The 21,699-nt window shown below is 40.6% G+C and overlaps 1 protein-coding gene across 1 annotated transcript in view; it reads right to left on the bottom strand.

Moving 5' to 3' along the window:
• Positions 1–424: 424 nt before the first annotated feature.
• The window catches only part of SLC5A1 (solute carrier family 5 member 1), a 79,783-nt gene continuing 58,508 nt past the window's right edge, over positions 425–21,699 (bottom strand). Inside the window, exons 13-16 of the mRNA XM_077761501.1 lie at positions 18,107–18,322; positions 15,175–15,280; positions 9,939–10,189; positions 425–476 (exon numbers count right to left, since the gene is read on the bottom strand). Coding sequence (XP_077617627.1) covers positions 9,972–10,189; positions 15,175–15,280; positions 18,107–18,322 — 540 coding nt within the window. The 3' untranslated portion in view covers positions 425–476; positions 9,939–9,971. The remainder of the gene's footprint in view (positions 477–9,938; positions 10,190–15,174; positions 15,281–18,106; positions 18,323–21,699) is intronic.

Consider the following 21,699-nt stretch of genomic DNA (forward strand, 5'->3'; position numbering starts at 1 on the left):
CACTCTCCCTTTCCTAAGGAGAATAACTCTTTTCTATCTGGGAATTCTTTTCACTGTGCAATGCTGGCTTGGGGATATGGTATGATGAAGTCAAAATGAAGCTGTTTCCCTTCCCTTTTTAGTTATTCTCTGGTGTTATCTTTCATTCAGCTGCTGATTATTCCTAAGTAAACTCCAGAGCTCTCCCAGAGCTCTTTTGTTCATGTATAGCTATTTAATTTTTGATCTTTGTGAGGGGACTGGAGTTTCCTACATGATCATCTTGATGATATCACACTTACCCCCACTCCTGTTCAGTTTCCTACATTTTATTTTCTTTCTGTTTCTCAAACATGACAATTTCCATTGTTCTTTATTCAAATTCACAGATTTTATCTTCTGTCCACTTAAATTTGGTGTTGAACGTCTCTAGTGAATTTTTCATTTTTGCTATTGTACTTTTCAGAACTTTCATTTAGTGCCTTTTTTTTTTATTTCTATGAGAGAGAGAGAGAGACAGCGTGAGCAGGGGAGAGTCAGAGAGAGAGGGAGACACAGACTCTGAAACAGGCTCCAGGCTCCGAGCGGGCAGTCAGCACAGAGCCCGACGCGGGGCTCGAACCCACGAACCGCGAGATCATGACCTAAGCGAAAGTCGGACGCTTAACCGACTAAGCCACCCAGGCGCCCCATTTAGTGCCTTCTTATAATTCATATTCCTTAATTGATATTCCCATTTTGTACAATTGTTTTCTTGATTTCCTTTAGGTATTTTTGTTGTTGTTCATGTTTCCCTTTAGTTCTTTGACTATATTTAAGGCAGTGTTTTAAAGCTTATAGGTGATGTAGTAATTTTGACATCTAGACCTCTTCATGAAAGGCATTTATTTTTTCCATTGAATGGGTCACACTTTCCAGTTTTTTGTATGTTATAAGGATTCTCTTATGAAAACTAAACATTTAACTACTATAATAGTCAGGGTCTATCCATCAGGAAAAGCTAACAATTCTAAAAATCGATGCACCAAATATGGTAGCACCCAAATACATAAAACAATTAATACAGAAACAATCTTATGGACAAGAACGTGCTAATAACAGGGGACTTTAATACTCCACTTACTGCAATGGATAGATCAACTAGACAGATAATCACTAAAGAAACAATGGACTTGAAGGACACATTGGACCAGATGCATTTGACAGATATATTTAGAAGTCTACATCCTGAGGCCATGGAATTCACTTTCTTCTCAAGTGCGCATGGCACATTCCCCAAGATATGTCACACACTGGGACATAAAGCAGCTCTGAGTAAATATCAAAGAATTGAGATCATACCATGCACACTTTCAGATCACAATGCTATGAAACTTGAAGTCAACCACAAGAAGAAGTCTGGAAAACCTCCAAAAACATGGAAGTTAAAGAACACCCTACTAAAGAACGAATGCACCAATCAGGCAATTAGAGAAAATTTAAAAATATGTGGAAACAAATGAAAATGAAAATAAAACAATCCAAACTATGGGATCGCTTCTTGGCCTTTTGGCTAACATCAAGTGCAGACTCTATGAGATATGGCAAAGGCAGCCCTAAGAGGAAAGTACATGGTACTCCAGCCCTATTTCAAGAAATTAGAAAAAGCACAAGTACAAAATCTAACAGTGCACCTAAAGGAACTAGAAGAAGAGCATCAAGAGCAAAGCAAACCCAGTAGGAGAAAAGAAATAATAAAAATCAGAACAGAAATAGACAATATAAAATCCAAAGAAAGAGCTGAACGGATCGATGAACCAAGAGTTGGTTTTTTGAAATAGTAAACAAAATTGACAAACTTCTAGCCAGGTTTCTCAAAAAAAAAAAAAAAAAAGAGAGAGGGAGATGGGCATGGAGGAGGGCGCTTGTGGGGATGAACACTGGGTGTTATATGGAAACCAACTTNACCATAGGATCCTGTCGAGAGATGCAAAAAAGCATTTGACAAGATACAGCATCCCTTCTTAAAATAGACCCTCGAGAAAGACAGGATAGAAGGAACTTACTGAAACATCATAAAAACCATCTGTGAGAAGCCCTCAGCTAACATCATCCTCAATGGGGAAAACCTGAGAGCTTTCCCCCTGAGATCAGGAACACGACAGGGATGTCCACTCTCACCACTGTTGTTTAACATAGTGCTGGAAGTCCTAGCATCAGCCATCAGACAACAAAAGGAAATCAAAGGTATCAGAATTGGCAAAGAGGAAGTCAAACTTTCACTTCTCAAAGACGACATGATACTCTACATAGACAACCCAACAGACTCCACCAGAAGCCCACTAGAACTGATCCATGAATTCAGCAAAGTTGCAGAATACAAAATCAACGTACAGATATCAGTTGCATTTTTATACACCAACAATGAAGCAACAGAAAGAGAAATCAAATTGTGACTGATCCCATTCACAATTGCACAAAAAAAACCATCAAATACCTAGGAATAAACCTAACCAAAGATAAAGGAGATCTATATGATGAAAACTATAGAAAACTTATGAAGGAGATTGAAGAAGACACAACGAAATGGAAAAACATTCCATGCTCATGCATCGGAAGAATAAATATTGTCAAAATCTCATTACCACCCAAAGCAATCTACACATTCAATGCAATCCCAATCAAAATTGCACCAGCATTCTTCTCAAAACTACAACAAACTATCCTAAAATTTGTATGGAACCACAAAAGACCCCGAATAGCCAAAGTCATATTGAAGAAGAAAACCAAAACGGGAGGCATCACCATCCCAGACTTTAGCCTCTACTACAAAGCTGTCATCATCAAGATAGTATGGTATTGGGACAAAAACAGACACATAGGTCAATGGAATAGAATTGAGAACTCAGAATTGGACACAAAGGTACAGCCAACTAATGTTTGACAAAACAGGGAAGAGTATCCAATGGATAAAAGACAGCCTCTTTAAAGGATGGTGCTGGGAAAACTCGACAGCAACATGCAGAAGAATGAAACTAGATCATTTTCTCATACCATACACAAAAATAAACTCAAAACGCATAAATGAAGACCTGAATGTGAGACAGGAAACCATCAAAACCCTAGAGAAGAAATCAAGGAACAACTTCCTTGACCTCTACTGCAGCAATTTCTGACCTGACACATCCTCAAAGGAAAGGGAATCAAGAGCAAAATTGAACTATTGAGACCTCATCAAGATAAAAAGCTTCTGCACAAGAGAGGAAACAATCCATAAAACTAATAGGCAACTGATGGAATGGGAAAAGATAGTTGCAAATGACATATCAGATAAAGGGTTAATATCCAAAATCTATAAGGAACTCACCAAACTCCACACCCAAAAATCAAATAATCCAGTGAAGAAATGGGCAGAAGACATGAACAGACACTTCTCCAAAGAGTACAGCCAGATGGCCAACAGACACATGAAACGATGCTCAGCATCCCTCCTCATCAGAGAAATGCAAATCAAAACCACACTGAGATACCACCTCACGCCAGTCAGAGTGGCTAAAATGAGCAAGTCAGGAGACTCTAGATGCTGGCAAGAGAGTGGAGATATGGGCACCCTCCTGCACTGTTGGTGGGAATGTAAACGGGTGCAACCCTTGTGGAAAACAGTATGGAGGTTCCCGAAAAAATTAACAATACAACTCCCCTATGACCCAGCAGTAGCACTGCTAGGAGTTTACCCAAGGGATACAGGAGTGCTGATGCATAGGGACACATGTACCCCAGTGTTCATAGCAGCATTCTTAACAATAGCCAAAACATGGAAACAGCTTAAGTGTCCATCAGTTATCGAATGAATCACGAAGATGTGGTTTATCTATACAATGGAATACTACATGGCAATGAGAAAGAATGAAATCTGGCCATGTGTAGCAACATGGATAGAACTTGAGGGTGTTATGCTGAGCAAAATAAGTCAGGCAGAGAAAGACAGATACCATATGTTTGCACGTTTAAGTGGATTAGGAGGAACTTAACGGAGGACCATGGGGGAGGAGAAGAAGGAAAATAGTTGGGGAGAGGGAGGGAGGCAAACCATGAGTGACTCTTGAATGCTGAGAACAAACTGAAGGCTGATGCATGTAGGGGAGACGGGAAGAGGAGTGATGCGCATGTAAGAGGGCACTTGTTGGGATGAGCACTGGGTGTTATATGGAAACCAACTTGACAATAAACTAAGAAAACAAAAAGACTGACACTTTATGACTGCTGCTCCTTTAAGATTGTCACCACATGAGGGATTGAGAGAGTGACCGTCATTATTTTGTTTACAGTCAATATTTGATAATGTCTTAACTTGATTCAGTGCTTGTTTGGTTGCTATAAACGTTTGACTATTTTCCTAAGTTCTCCCAAAATTTGTTCTGACAGCTTCTGTTCATTGTTCCATGGAGGTGAGAGCTTAGAGTGACCCACTCCACAATTTTCCTGATGTCATCATTTTTATGATGCCAACCTGATTTATTTCTCTTTGAAGACTTTTTATATTCTTTGTCCATCTTTTTCCTAATAGTTTCCTCCTGTCTTTTTCTGTTGATTCACATAAATCACTTGAATAGTCTGGCTATCAGTTGCTGGCTTTCTTTGTATCGCTTTCTGTTTTCATGTTCTACCTTTTTCTTTTTCTGGCCCTTTGGTGAGATGGATATTGAACTGCCCAAGTCATATCTTCTGAATTTTATTTCACTGTTTCTATAATTTTACTTCTTTTTAGTACATTTTAGGATAATTCTTGGGCTTCATATTTATATCCACTAGGTTCAGTTCTGTTCATTCTGCTATTTAGCCCATCCTCCAAGTATTCTATTTCCACAAGTTAAATTTTTCCTTTTCAATATCTTTGGGTAGACAGTATAGTGCAGTATTTAAGAACTAGAACTCTGAAGTCAGGACTCTGGCCCTGAAGTGGTCAGAGATGGCATTTAAACATGAGAGCCAAGGAGTGTGAACCTGTAAAAAGAGGTTGTGTTAACTTACATCAAGGACATGATGCTGAAATGCATTCTTTATAATTACAGTGAGGAACTTGGCTATTTGAAATTTTATAGGTGAGAATAAAATATCCTACTCATTCCTGGAGGCTCTGAGTCATGTGGTTCACTGACAGAGAAGCAGCTTCAATTTCCAACCAATATGCTGAGCTTTGGATAAGGGGTTTTCAGACACAGGACTCTATATTTATCTTAATTTCAAATTTTTGAGATAACAGGAATGCTGGGTCTGATTTTTTTTTAATTTTTTATAGTTTATTTATTTTTGAGACAGAGACAGAGCATGAGTGGGGTGGGGGCAGAGAGAGAGGGAGACACAGAAGCCGAAACAAGCTCCAGGCTCTGAGCTGTCAGTACAGAGCCTGATGCGGGGCTCGAACCCATGAACGTGAGATCTGACCTAAGCTGAAGTCAGACGCTTAACCGACTGAGCCACCCAGGCACTCCTGGGTCTGCTTCTTAAACTAGCCTGGATATTAATCCCTTAACACACACTGTTTGCTTTACTTGGTGCCTAACAACTAGGAAACATCATTATCCATGTCCTGAGAGTCTTGAAAGAGTCCTCATGGAAGAAAAGAAGCCACTTTGACAGAAAAGATGTATTCCTATCATTATTTGGTCACGAGGAGATATCCACCTAAACCAAAACTAGAAGTACAGGCTCTAGGGAGAGAGACCCATCATGAACAAAACAACCAACTTCCCTGAACCTTCACTGTTCATCTGAACAGAAATAGAAATGCTTAACTCACAGATTCTAATGTTACAATTTACAACATTTGTTAATATAAATAAGTAGGTGCTCAATAGATGTTGTGTCCTGCCTTTTCCACATCCCACCCCATTCCAGGATATTCATTACTCAAGGAGAAATATTGTATTACCATTGGAAGGTTGTCTTGGGAAATACTATGGCAGGGAGAGGAGACTGTCAACCCCTAGGCCATGACCACAAGGTCCATCAAAGTTCCTGGATAAGTCCCTAAGCCTCTAAACTGCAGTTTCCTTCAATTACTTCATGGAACTGTTGTAAAGATTAGGTGGAGTCATCTGATACTGCCTACAAGGCCTGGCACATACAAGATGCCCAATAACTATTAGTGCTTTTTTCCCCCTCATGCCTCTCCCCACCATTTGCAAAATATCCTACTTGTGAAAATGAGTTTGAGGAACAATGTGTATATGGTACATGATGAGTATGAAATATAAATAAAATAAAAGCCAAGCCGGTGAAGTATCAAGCCTTGGCATCTAGGGAGGAGATCAGAATTAAACAGGTAGGCCCTAAAGGTAAGGGAAGGTGTTTCTGTACCTTAGCATTGTAATGTGCCTCAGCCATACCCACACAACTTTGGTTTAAAAAAAAAGTTTTTGTCCTAATACATCAATAAAAATCTCAAAATAGGGCCTGGGTAAGAGGTTGTTTTCAGTTCTACCTTGGTGATGAAATGAAGCCCCTCTGGAAATTAACTCTAAGTAGCTGTTTTCAAAATGTGGTCCACAGACCACTAGCATCAAAATCATCTGAGAACTTGTTAGAAATGCAAATTCTTAGACCCTACTTCAGATCTACTGAATTAGAAACTCTTGGAGTAGCCCCAATAATCTGTGTTTTAACAAACCCTCCAGGAGATTCTTATATAAGCTATTTTGATAACCACTACTCTAAACTCTTTATCTGATTCTTAAATGCCTATATACATGCTGCCAGTACTCCTGTGTAAAGAAGATCCCTTATATCGGGTGGGAATTTGCCACCAGGTTTTCGAGCAGGGAATGAATTGTATCAAATCACCTATTCTTTGAATTGTTCTTAGGATTACAAAAGCTGACTTGGTCAGGAATTCAATATGGAGCTCTGAGACTAAGTAACACTCACCTGAACCTCCCAGTGCCAGTCAAGCAACAATAGTGCCATTAACCTCATTCACACTCTCTAATTCCATACTAACATTCCATTAAGGCAATGGCACCTCATTCAAATAATTGCATTTACCAAAATTCAATTTAAAGATTAGAAGGAGTTTTCTTGGGGCTAGGTTGGGGGGAAAGTTAAGAAACTTCTCTTCACTAACTAACTGCACATGTTTTTCTCCTATGGTCTTCTTTTGTAAAGAAAGACAAGCTATAATCCATCTTTTAGGAGGTGGTGATTTCCACACCAGGAAAGAGTAGATTCTAGTGACTTTCAAAGGTAGAAATTTCTCTAAGTGAACACCAATGCCTGCCTCAATTACATAAAAGTAAACAATGCTCCCAGGTAAATCAAGAGCCTCCAGACTAACAACTCTGCAGGGAAGGAGGCCTGTCTTTTCATTTAGGGAGATTCTTTTTTAAAATATTCATCTAGGGGCGCCTGGGTGGCTCAATAGGTTAAGCGTCCGACTTCGGCTCAGGTCATGATCTCACTGTTTGTGGGTTTGAGCCCCGTATCGGGCTCTGTGCTGACAGCCAGCTCAGAGCCTGGAGCCTGCTTCAGATTCTGTATCTCCTTCTCTCTCTGACCCTCCTCTGCTCATGCTGTCTCTCACTTTCTCTCAGAAATAAATAAAACATTAAAAATTTTAAAAATAAATAAAAATAAAATAAAATATTCATCTATATTTAAAGAAAAATTTTTTGCCTGGTTGGACCTAATTTTTCAGTTCTATAAACTGACCATAACAAGAAGTCATTATGTCCCCAAATACTCATCCTCCATTTGAAGAAAAAAAATTAGTTATTTTCTATACTCCTGAAATTATTTGATTACAATTTATCACTTACTGGCCTTTGGTTGCCCACATGATTTAGTCTGCCCTAAAAAGACATTATTTATTGAAAGTAATTACCTCATGTTTACTAGATGTTTTGAAGTTGAAATAATCTCCTTTGCTACCTTTTATTCAAGTTGCTATATTCTATTTTCAACTATCTTGGCTCTTTTTTCCTAATCCATATCTTTTTCCAACTAAACCTCTCCACATAGTATTTCTTTAGAATATCTAGAAAACAGGAAACATGATGCTACAGTTTTTAAAAATATTTTTATTATTATCAAAGTAATACATTTTAATTTATGGGACAAATGCAGTTTAATATAACATCTGTTTGGCATCTTTCATGTATGTATCTGTCATCCCCTTTACAAAGTGACCTAGTCACACCCAGAGGAGGTAGGTAGATGCTATAAGCACCAAGGTCCCCATTTTTCAAACAGAAAAATACACAGTTAAGGCAAAATAATTTATCACAATATACACAGTGAATCATTTGCAATGCCAGAAACTGAATCCAGGACAAACTAGATACGTTGTGCCCACTTCATCTACCAGCTTTCAATCCTCTCCCTTTATCCTCTCAAGACTCAAAAATACCACAAACTCCACATGAAATGGAGTCTGCTGAGTAATGCCAGCCGTGTGAAATTCCACACATTCCCCTCTTCTCTGCCTCACTTAAAGGCAGTATGAGGGTATATCAAATAGTGCCCTTCCTTCCAGAAGAACAAGATGTCCCTTTGCGAGTTGAACCATTTTTCACCTAAGAACTGCTCTCAGCTCCACAGCACCTCAGATCCCAGCTCTTTTCCAAGCTAGCTTGAAATCAGGCAATACTAACATCATGACTTTTTCTTAACTTTAAAAGTTCATATTACAACATAATTTGAGATTTCACAGGTGGGACTAAAATAATTAAATTAAATTAATTATATTTAAATTATATTTTAAACACTTCTTCTTAGGAAACAGGTTCAATAAGAAATACACTCCTGTCACCTAAATGTATCGAGTGCTACCACTCAGGACAGAGACTTACCGTAACTTTGCTCAATGGATGATCACCAACCAAGACACCCCAAAAAGGAAGGGCTGTGGTCACATTTACTCATGGGGAAGAGAATATTGAGCTAAATGTTTACATGTTTCAAGAGATTCTGGCTGCTTTGAGATGACAGATGTCCCAAGAGGTATATTTGCTCTATTCTGTGACATAGATCAGCTTTTAAGTTCAGATGTCAATATCTGCATCATAAGGAGAGTGGCCTTGGAAAGTGCATTCTAATTGATGAGAGTCGCCAGAGTGTGTATTTTGTGCAGCCACAAACACACACACACACACACACACACACACACACACACACACACACACGTTTAACCAAGGGCCAAGCTTACATAAAAATAAAGCAAGTTTTTATAAATAAATGCCCAAATCATCCATTCAGTCCATAAGCATTGCTGAGTCCCTAAGACATTCCGGATACAGCAAATGACAAAATAAGTCAAATCTCAAACATGAGTAACTCACAATGGACATTTCTTTAAACAAACAGAAAATCCCTTGACTCAAGATTATCCACTTTCCCCACATGTCTGAGGCTACTTCCTGGGTCCCTCCCTTTGGGGTAAGTCCTGCCATCACTAAGCTTTCCCTTCAAAGAGAAAATACCCACGGCAAAGACCCTATCAAGCTCCCAGATTCAGCTTCAATGCAGTCATCAGTTTATTACATTGATTTCCTTGTGTCAAAGAAAAACTTGACAGGGATATGAGAGGGAAAATTTTTTTCTTAAAACACATGAGGAGAAGGTCATATAGGAGTGGCATGAACCAGGGAGACCACAGCTCTTAAAGTAATATTCAAGGATCACAAACATTGACACACTGAATCTACCTGAGACAAATTTGCATCAGACATTGCAAAGCTTCTGTTTCTTAGTCTGTCTTTTCCCAGATATGACTGAGTTGGATTTTCATTCTGCAGGTCTAATATGTACAGATGACAATATCACACTGGCCTCAAATACATAATTTAAGAGCAAATTAATGATTTTTCTTCAGCTAGCCTGCAATTACACCTGTACACATTTATCAATTGGGCAAAATTTACAACTGGCTGGTTTACCTTTAAAACCACAGAATGGTACTAAAGGAGGCAAAGTAGAAGTCTGACCTTCAAAACACAGCCTGCAGCAGAAAGCAAGACTTAGGCAAAAAATGCATGGCAGAAAACAGCCACGGCAAGCAGGATGATGCCATTGATGTTAACTATTGTTCTCCACAAAGGCTTCTCAGAGGTGTCTGTCATCTTCAGCTTCATAGCTGCCTCCTCCTCCTTTGTCATTCTGGGGCCCTTCTGCTGGTCCAGGCCACAAAACAGGTCATAGCCCCGCCTGAAACATCCTTTTTTCTCCTCAGGAACTTCTGTGTTAGAGTAAAGGTAAAAAAAAAAACAGAGAGAGAGAGATGACTGGATACAGAAACAGGAGGCACAGGGAAAGGTTTCAGGGGAGATACCATGAAATGGAACATCTACCATTCTACAGACATTTCCCAATTTTCTTGTTTGCAGGAATGGAAATGGTACAAAATATTTAAGTGAACTTATTAATTATAGGATGATGGTAGTAGATGGATTCTACATCTTTATGATCAACTAAATTAAGTTTTATCTCTATCAGACCAATGCAAATATTTTTGATTTAGAAAATTCATAATCAAACAAGAAATAATAGTTTGTTAGAAGAAATGTTAACAATGGGCTTGGAGATAGGACATATGAACAACATGGAAAACCCATCTCTAAAACACAAAAACTCAGGGGAGGAGGCAAGATGGCGGAGAAGCAGGGAGCTCCGTACATTTCACTCGCCCCCATCTCTCAAACAGAGAAGGCCTGAAGCCATAGGAACCCTTACAGAGTTCAGGAGTTTGGGAGGAAAAGGAGACAGAGTCCGCTGAGAAAACCATATAGCGTGAGTGTGAACTGGGGAAGATAAAATCAGGCCAGGACTGGAGACACAAAGGGAAGGGGAGATCCTCCTTTGCAGGGAGCCGCGGTGAGTCTAGGGGGGGAAAAAAGAAAGAGTGGCCGAAACTGCTCAAGACACTGTCCCTGTCTCCAGACACTGGAGAAGAGAAAAACCTCTGCTCAGGACACAGAAGGACCTGGTTTCCTGCTGTCCAGCTGACTCTAGGGGAGACGAACTGGTCCCAGGCGACCCCAGGAGAAACTGCTCCTCACTTACCAGCTCAACCTGGAGGGAACGCGAGGGGCGCCTAAAGCTGCGCCTTTGTACTTCTGGCTCAGCTGGACCCCCAGGGGAAGGCGAGAGGCTTGAAACTGCTCTGAGTGACTTGCCTGTGAGTTTATATTTCAGGCAATTTCAATGGGCGGCGCGGACTAAGATTTGGAAACGAGGCCTGGCTTGGGATATAAAGCATGGCCCACCTTGGCTACGCCCCTGGCACAGGGAGATGACACCCAAAAGAGTGAGTTGCAATACTTGGTTCAGGAAGAGACAGGGGGCCGCCACTTTTCTCCCCACAACCACCAAGGCAGAACTCCCACAGGACACACTGGGGTGCCCCCCTCCCCCCCCTTTTTTTTACCAGAGCTAGGGCAAGACCAACATGGATGCATTGCCCTGATTAATTCTGGTCACTGGCTTGCTTCAACAGTCACATTTAATCCATTTTCTAGATGTAAATTCTACACCTACCTACCTTTTCATCTCTTTCTCTCTGAAGTAATCACACTATATAGTTTCTCTGAGTAGCATTATCGACATTTCTTTCGCCTCCTCTCCAATCATATTCCCCTCTTTCTGTCTCTGAATTAATCCTCTTAGTCTTTCTGCCTGCTCATTTCATTTCCAATTTCGCTTCCTCCCTGCCCTATCATTTCTCTCTTTGTATATGCTCTTCTATCAGCACAGCATACAGCCGGCTATTTATTTGTAGGTGGGAATTCTGGTTTAGACTGTCCTTTGTCTATTGAGTTTTTTCTTTTTTCTTTTCTCCTTTATTTTTTTAATGTATTTTTAATTTTATTATTTGTCTTCCCTCCTTCCTCTTTTTCTGTTTTTTTCCCTGTCTGTGTCCCTTCCTTTTTTTCTTTTTCTTTTTCCCTTTCGATATGTATGTTTGTTGGATTTGTCTGTGCGTTTGTGTGCCTTTGTTCCCTGTGTGTTTGTCTGTTTTTTTTTTTCCTAGGGCTACTTCAAGAAACAAGCCAAAGTACACATGGTGGAGAGTCCCAAATACCACTATGAGTAGGAAAATAAAATAACCAAAGTCACAACAAGAAAGACCAAGAGAAACCATTCAAAGAACACATTCTGAACAGATAGGCCCTGGACAGTCAAAGCCCCATCTTTGGTACAGCAGCACTCACAGGTGCAGAGTGCATAACAAGCTTTTAAAACTAACAAGAGGGGGATTCCGGCAAGATGGCAGAGAAGTAGGAAGCTCCGTAGTTGCACTCGCGCCCATACCTCACACGAAAAAGATCTGAAGCCATCGGAAACCTTACGAAACCCGAGAGATTGGGAGAAAAAGGATGCATAATCCACTGAGAAAGCCTTCTAATGGCTACCTCAAGAAACAAGCCAGAGTACACAAGGTGGAGAGTCCCAAATATCACTACAAGTAGGAAAATAAAATAACCAAGGTCCCAACAAGAGAGACCAAGAGATACCATTCAAAAAANTGAAACTGGTACTGGAAAACAGTGTGGAGGTTCGTCAAAAAGTTAACAATACAACTCCCCTATGACTCAGCAATAGCACTGTTAGGAATTTACCCGAGGGATACAGAAATGCTGATGCATAGGAGCACATGTACCCCAATGTTCATAGCAGCACTCTCAACAATAGCCAAAACATGGAAACAGCCTAAGTGTCCATCAACGGACGAACGGATCAAGAAGTTGTGGAATATGTATACATTGGACTACTACATGGCAATGAGAAAAAAATGATATCTGGCCTTGTGTAGCAACATGGATGGACATTGAGGGTGTTCTGCTGAGCGAAATAAGTCAGGCAGAGAAGGACAAATATCATATCTTTGCACGTATAGGAGGATTAGGAGGAACTTAACTGAGGACCATGGAGGAGAAGAAGGGGGAAATGGTTGGAGAAAGGGGGAGAGGCAAACCATGAGAGACTCTTGAATGTTGACAAAAACTGAGGATTGATGAATGTGGGGGGGGGCGGAGGGTGGGTTGGGCACGGTGGGAGGCACTTGTGAGGATGAGCACTGGGTGTTATGTGGAAACCAACTTGACAATAAACTATTTGTAAAAAAAAAAAAAGTTTCTGAATATTACCAAAATTGCTTATCTACAGTTAAAAAAAATCAGTTAAATAATGAAAAAAAAATGTGAGACAGGAAACCATCAAAACCCTAGGGAAGAAATCAGGGAACAACCTCCTTGACCTCAACTGCAGCAATTTCTGACCTGACACATCCTCAAAGGCAAGGGAATCAAGAGCAAAAATGAACTGGGGCGCCTGGGTTGCTTAGTCGGTTAAGCGTCTGACTTTCACTTAGGTCATGATCTCGCAGTTCGTGGGTTCGAGCCCCACGTCGGGCTCTGTGCTGACTGCCAGCTCAGAGCCTGGAGCCTGTTTCAGAGTCTGTGACTCCCTCTCTCTCTGACCCTCCCCTGCTCACGCTGTCTCTCTCTCTCTCTCCTANCAACATGGATGGACCTTGAGGGTGTTATGCTGAGTGAAATAAGTCAGGCAGAGAAGGACAAATATCATGTTTGCACATATAGGAGGATTAGGAGGAACCTAACTGAGGACCATGGGGGAGAAAAGGGGGGGAAATGGTGGGGGAAAAGGAAAGAGGCAAACCATGAGAGACTCTTGAACGCCGAGCACTGAGGACTGATGGGTATGGGGGAGAGGAGAAGGGGGGTGATGGGCATGGAGGAAGGCACTTGTTGGGATGAGCACTGGGCGTTATATGTAAACCAACTTGACGATAAACTATTTTTAAAAATTTTTTAAAAAATGAATAAATGTTAGAAGATTTTTAAATAAAAAATTTAAAAAAACACACAAAAACTCATATCTGTTTACCACATCACTGGAAAGCAGTGAGACTGGCATGACTCAGGAGCATATTGGCTCCACCTGAAAGTTCCAAAGCGTTACAACAGATCCAGTCATGTGATAATAATTGGTCTGAATACATCCTGATACAGGGCAGCAACAATCAACACTTCCAGGGCTTAATGTCTCCTCTTGCATATAAACACTGCTGAATCAAATCACTCAATGTCCCTTTTAAATCTATGACATTATGACTCAATGTGGAGATATTTTTGGAAGTGGAAGAAGCAGATAGCATGTCCATGCCTCCCTGCTCTAAGGAAGCAGAAACGGTGTACCTTTTTCAGCAACATGGTTAACTGCTTGTGGCTCTAGGTTCTTTCCAGTACGTTCAGAATCACAGGTTTTAAAACTATAAGGTCTTTAGACCAAGAGCAGATTGTATCAGAGCTGGGATAATAGGCAAAGCCACTTCCTTCCTGTCTTAATTCACATGTCTGTAAAATAAGGCCATAAGGCCAAATTATCTCTAGGGCCATTTCAAGACTAAGGATTATATATTTTTGATGGCCATACTCAACTTATTCTGCTGCATCTGTGCTCCCCTTCAGATGGAGTGATGACACCATCATCCCAGCACTAGATAAAGCACATATGATCTTGTACTCCCACACCTCTGCATACTACACATCTCCACAACCATCCTCAGTATGTGCACATATGATCTTGTACTCCCACACCTTTGCATACTACACATCTCCACAACCATCCTCAGTATGTGCACCTCAGTATGTGCACCACTCCCAAGCTCCAATAGATAAGCCTAGGAAAATATTTCCCCATGATCAAGATAAGTCTCTGAATACTGACTATGCATTATCTTACTGGACTTCAGGGAAATCTGATTTTCTAAATCTGATGTGGTAAGCTGATGAGACATAAGACACGAAGAGGCTCTCACCCATCTTCCTGATATCACTAGAACTAATCATAACTTAGGTTCCATCTGCTTTCAGCTCACAAGCTCTGACTTCCCTTGTCCCTGGCCATGCCCCAATCAAGTCAGGGTGGCAAATACCCAACTCATACTTACATAGTTCACACTGTGAACCAAGATATAAGGAGACTGGGACAATTCTGCACCTCTCTATTCCCCTGTCTCTTCAGCCCACAGAGTCAATTCCCCATCCATTTCATCTCATTCCCCACCTCATTCCTTACTCCCTTCCAGAAGGGAGCTCTGAGCTTTGATGAAGACATTTCATACATGCTTCAGTTCAGTGGCCTTGCTATTGGAGAAGTAACTTTTAAGGGCTTGGAATTAGGTTCTGAATCACAAATCACCTATTTCAATGGTCTCTTCTGGGGTTTCTTGGATGTCCTCCTCTCCTGCATCCAAGTCAATACGTTCCTCTTTGCTGTTGCGCAGGCTCCAGCACAGACGGTAGAGCTATGAAGAAAGCAAAACAGGTTAGCAGAAAGATCCAAATAGTGTCTTGGGTCAAGAAGTTGGGAGAACAAAGAGATGTGCTTAAAAAAGGAAAAGGTGCATCACTTCCTTAAAGGTGTCAGTGGATAGCTGGCAATTGCTCTAGAACACAGCAGGCATTGGAGGCGCCCCCATTAAGATATTCACTTTGCCAGTGTTTGCTGAATAAAACTCAATAAAAAATGAAAACAACAAAAAAAGAGGTATTGTAGTCTCTCAGTACCAACAAAACATAGATAACAGTTTCCATGTACAACAATATCTCTAAATATGTTGGGCACTTAGATGTGAATTATATACATGAATATATCAGCTGTTTTGATATTATATTTGGAGACTAAGAGACTGCCTTGAATAAAGAAATGTTTGTTGAATGAATGAACTCTTCTTACATATGATAACCAGATTTGTTCCTTTTATCACTGGTGCTAAGAAAGAAGACTACACATTTATTTGCCTAGACCAAAAGTATAAGAGTAAAGTTTTGTACTATGTCTTTGTTACATTATAAAGACATAATCTGTAGGATTTTGAGCCATATTAGAATAGAGTAGAGCTGAAGACACTGCTGGGAGCCACACCGGCCTCTCTGGATGGCAGTCACAGCAAGGAAATGGCAGTGTTTGCACAGCTCCTGCCACGAGAACAGGCAGGAGCTCTTTCTGCTACACTCTCTCTTTCTGCTACTACGGGCTCATGTTGGAAATGAGCCTGCTGGTATTGACCAGGCCTCACAATATTCCATATCAGACCCATATTCTGAACACAGATACCTCATAAGGAAAAGCATATTCCTGTCTTTACAAAAGAGATTTTAGATGAAAGCTCTGTGGATGATTGTCAAAAGGCTCTTCCTATGGGCCTTGCAGATCCAAGACTTAGATAATAAAGGGGGTTAAGAACACAAGAGTTACAATTGAGCCTGGTCCCATGTCAAAAGAGCCTAATTTAGAGTTAAGGTACAGATAAGGGCAGAACATAACCTACTAATTGGTGATGCATAGCAGTCCCTTCCTCAAGGCCTACATTTCACAAACACTCTCCCTTACACTGGCAGCTGGGATGAGGATAGATACGAGTAGCTAAAACATAAACCCAGATGCAAAGACTGACACATTTAGGGCCCTCATGGTGGCATCCACAAACAAACCAGTTCAGAAACATTCATCCTCTTGAGAGCCAACAGAATGATTCCTAGCTTATCTATATACAACTTAACCTATATATTACCCTGTTTTTCACTAAGAGCATCCTGTTATTTCCTTGGTTGTAAATTCACTATGACTGGGATAATTCTGCAGAATATAAAAAACTTGTTATTGCAAAAGACCTCCCATTGTAGAAATTCCTTTCTCTGACTTCATGCTGTTTCTGAACCTTTAAATAAAGACACCAAAACCGACAGGACGGAAATGCCTGCCTGGTGATCAGAAAGAATCTAGGGGCTCTCTCACTGTCTCTCTCACTGACACTATCCATCCTTCAGGGACCCCTGAACCTGCCGGAGCCGGCCTCCGACAAGACACAGCTTCTATGGACATGAAACCAGAAACTTGAAGTCTGAAAATCAATTTAATGTGTTCATTCCACCCATGCCCTCTTTTGGTGACTACCTTGCTTTCTCCACTTCAAGAGGAATCATGGAGCATAATTGTGGTTCTTCTGCTATAAAAGCAGTCTTTGTTTTACATCAATATTGGTCACAGCTTTAAAAAATCAGGGGCGCCTAAGTGGCTCAGTCGGTTAGGCGTCCAACTTCAGCTCAGGTCATGATCTCACAGTCCATGGGTTTGGGCCCTGCATCAGGCTCTGTGCTGACAGCTAGCTCAGAGCCTGGAGACTGTTTGGGATTCTGTGTCTCCCTCTCTCTCTGACCCTCCCCTGCTCACACTGTCTCTCTCTGACTCTCAAAAATAAATAAAAAAGCATTTTTAAAAAATCATAATGAAGTTGAAGGTTTCTCAGGGTTTCCATAAGTCCCTGTACTTGTGTATGCACAAGTTATACACAAGTTAACAAAACCCTTTCTCTTTCTCTAAGGGCAAAAATGACCTTAGCTAACTCTCTAGTTCTGTTCCTAAGAAACCTTAAAAAGGTAAAACATCAACTGTGTTGGATTACCAGACTATACTGCTTGTGGTAAAAATGACCCATTATTGGAAATCTTCATCTGCATTGGGAGGGTGTGAATAAATCCTAAACCAAGGGTGACATCTAGAGTTAAAGGAGAGTACTTGTCATTTTTGGACTCTTGAATCAATTGGACTTTGATATTGTTTGAAATTTCTCAAACTCTATGAGTAATTGTTTGAAGACTTAATTGGAAGAAATTAAGGGAATATCATATGTCAAATTTTCCGGAGTGTGGTGATTTTTGTAACTAGCATATCCCTGGCTGGGACCCCTGGAAGTTATACCTTGGGACTATTAGAAGAAATCTAAGTTCCTATTTGAGACATGAGCATCTAAGCCAGGGTAGCCCCTGTGCTCACCCATGTGACCTCATTCCCTTGCACCTTGTGCTGTCATTCAGGGGGCAGGATCCAGAGAATATCCCCTGGACTGAAATATGAACTACTATGAAAACTTCTGCCAAAGACGCTTGATACTGCTTTGCTGGCACACTGTGTTTTCTGTTCTGTGTCTTTCTATGTAAAACAGATGGCAAGCATGGGCTATTTTAGCCATATGAGTGCAAATATCTAATTGAGCAAAGGGCAACCAACGTGGGTGTTGCAGCATGAACATGAAACAAGGGCAGAACCCCTCCCCAAAATCGATACTCACGTGCACATCTGGAATGGGTTTGGTGAAGAGAGAGACAACAACAATGATGATGATAGAAATGACAAAGAGGATGATGGCAAAATATAGGTAATGCACACCACAGATAATTTTGGGACAGTTGCTGGGCTGCATGCAGCTCCCAGTTCCATAGGAAAATTCAGCCACCATACGGGACACCCCAATCAGAAATCCGATGATCAGTCCCCAAAAGGCTCCCTGTGAAAGAAAACCCTGGGTTAACTAATACCAAACACACAAAACATCTGGGTGTTCCTAGGGGGATAGAGGCAAAGGAACAAAAATGAAACAAATGACAGCTTCAGATCATCTGAAGCCAGAACACTGGAGTACAGATTGGCTAGGAGTGTGATGTCAGGCCTAAGCCTTCAGCAGGTGTTTTTATCATGTTTCAGTGACATGATTTTACCTGGGTCTTAAAATGAGAATTCATAATATAACGGGGTACAGTGTCTAATAACTGGTGTTTAATGTCAACCCAAAACTTTAATTCCAAAAATTCCCTTTAGTTTTTAAAAATAATTTCAATCTCTCTCCCTGGAGCTACTATCACCATCAGCCTCCAGATTTAGGCACATTCAGATGTAACATAATTACTTGTGGAGTAATTGGTATTCCTTGAATACACTGAAAAACAAATTAGGTCTACCCAAGGGATACAGGAGTGCTGATGCATAGGGGCACATGTACCCCAATGTTCATAGCAGCACTCTCAACAATAGCCAAAACATGGAAACAGCCTAAGTGTCCATCAATGGACGAATGGGTCAAGAAGATGTGGTTTATCTATACAATGGAATATTACATGGCAATGAGAAAGAATGACATCTGGCCATGTGTAGCATCCAACATGGATGGATCTTGAGGGTGTTATGCTGAGCGAAATAAGTCAGGCAGAGAAGGGAAGATACCATATGTTTGCACGTATAGGAGGATTAGGAGGAACTTAACGGAGGACCTTGGGGGAGAAGAAGGGGGGAAATAGGGGGAGAGAGGGAGGGAGTCAAGCCATGAGAGACTCTTGAATGACTCATGAGACTCATGAGAGACTCATGAGAGACTCATGAGAACAAACTGAGGGCTGATGAGGGTGGGGGAAAGGGAAAGAGTAGTGATGGGCATGGAGGAGGGCACTTGTGGGGATGAGCATTGGGTGTTATATGGAAACGAACTTGACAATAAACTATTTAAAATAAATAAATACAACACACACACACATAAAACAAAAACAAAAACAAATTGGATCTTTTGGAAATGGAAGAGAAAGAAATGTTTCCATCAAGATATAAATACTACTTTCTTCATTAGCCACTTTTAAGATCCAAAGTCACTGTTTTAAATTTGAGAACATAAAAAACTATACAATGTGTTTTTACATTAAGCTTTGGGTTTGCATATTAGAAATATGGAAAACTTTTAAGAGACTAGAATTATTGGGGGACAATTTTTCAGAGTTTTTTAATCCCTTCCTCCCCTACTTCCTTCTTTCCTTCTTTCCTCCATTCCTTCCTTTCCTCTCCTTTTTTTCTTTCAGTCCTCACCTAGAGAACCAAGTCTGAATCTAGAGACCCACATTTTATTTATTTAAAAATTTTTTAACATTTATTTACTTTTGAGAGAAAGAGAGGTGTGAGCAGAGGAGGGTCAGAGAGAGGGAGACACGGAATCCAAAGCAGGCTCCAGGCTCTGAGTGGTCATCACAGAGCCCGACACGGGGCTCAAACTCACAGACCACAAAATCATGACCTGAGCTGAAGTCGGGTGCCTAACCAACTGAGCCAGAGAGGGATCCACATTTTTAAAGGACCAGTGACAAAATAGAGTAAATTCAGAGGAGGGTGGGAAGAAAGTGCTTTCATGTCAAATATTGATTCTTGAACTCTGTTAGCCACAGGAACCCCGGTACTTTATATCCCAGGTGTGCTACATTATCATGTCATGTGTATTTATGTGCAGGGTCTTATCATAGGTCACTATATCTGGGAAAGCACAGGCTCTTCCCTTCCTTGTTCTCACTTAAAAGTCCCCTCTCATCCTCCCAAGACAGAATTGGGTAGGGCCATCCTTTTTGCTGTGACTGAACTGTAGACACACCTCCATGCCAGCACTGATCCCACTGTTATGGAATCATTCATTCACTTACTTCTCTTTCTTCCATCTGAACTGGGAACTTGCCCAGGGAAGGACCAGGATTTATTCCCTTTGTGTTGCTAGTGCCTAGCTCTATGGCTGGCATCTAGAAGTATCTGACAGATAGATGATAGATAGATAGATAGATAGATAGATAGATAGATAGATAGATAGATAGATAGATTGACAGACAAGGAAAAAGAAAAAAATGTTCCCCATTAATCCCCCATTTACTTATTCATTTAAAAAATATGTTTTTCCTTTAGTATGAATAATATTGATAAAATCTGCTATAAAGCTTTCCTTCTCTTTTGACAATTAGCCTTTTCCTGTTCTTTTAGTCTTATTCTCAAGAGCCTCTTAAAAAATCTGGGAATTCTTTGACATCTTCCTCAAAACTTAGAGTCACCCTCATAAAACACAATCTCTGATCTGTCCTGAGAATCACTTGGCAGTCTCTACATGTTACTCTCTAGAGATTCTAGGAAAGGGTTTCTCACCCTCAGCACTGTGACATTTGAGCTTGATAATTCTCTTGGGGGTGGGAGGTGAGCATGGGAGAAGCTGTCATGTGCACTGTAGAAAATTTAGCAGCATCCCTGGCCTCCACCTACTAGATAGCAATCCAAATCATAGCAATCTATCCGAATCATAGCAATCAAAACTGTTGCCAGACATTGCTAAATATCCCCTGGGGAAAGGGCAAAATCACCCCCAGTTGGGAACCATTACACTCTATCCCAATTCTTAGCCTTATTTTTTTAATGTCCCAGTCCTTTGTTGAATTGAATCTGTTTTTGGTTCATGGCAATACCCAGCTGGGCTTCTAGCCATACTTTACTAACTTGTATTTCAGAAATCTCTCAGCTTCTCCCAATCCCTCTTGAAATATATCCTAAGATTGTGCCCATTTCTCTAACCTGTCATGATCATTTGCAGGATTTTTTCTTATCTTTCAAGGTTATTTATCTGTGCATGCAGTTTTGTGATAACAGCAAATCTGGACTATGTTCTTAATGGCAAATGTTGAAAGAGAAGTACATGAGGTAATTTTATATTTCAAATCTGGGTCACTCCAGTGAAGTATTTGTTTCTGTCCTATTGGGAGAAAGAAGTTATCTCTAACCAAAAATATGCTATTATTTATACTGCTTCAAACAATAAACTACATAGTCAGCACCCCATTCCATCCCAGCCTTCCCCAGGCATGTAGACGGTTTGATACAGAGACAGCTGAGCAACACTCCAGTCAGAAGGTATATCCAAAGACATCCTTTTCATGGTTTCAAAACCTGTGACAGTACCCCACTGAAAACCCAAACTCTTTAACCTGGCTTTCAAAGGAGCCATTCCTTTTTCCCTTCAAACTTTTATTTAAAGGGCTTTTTTTTTAAGAGAGAGAGAGAGAGAATGTGTGTGTGTGTGTGTGTGTGTGTGTGTGTGTG

Source organism: Crocuta crocuta, unplaced genomic scaffold (genome assembly GCF_008692635.1).
Source record: "Crocuta crocuta isolate KB4526 unplaced genomic scaffold, BGI_CrCroc_1.0 scaffold348, whole genome shotgun sequence".
Taxonomy (NCBI): domain Eukaryota; kingdom Metazoa; phylum Chordata; class Mammalia; order Carnivora; family Hyaenidae; genus Crocuta; species Crocuta crocuta.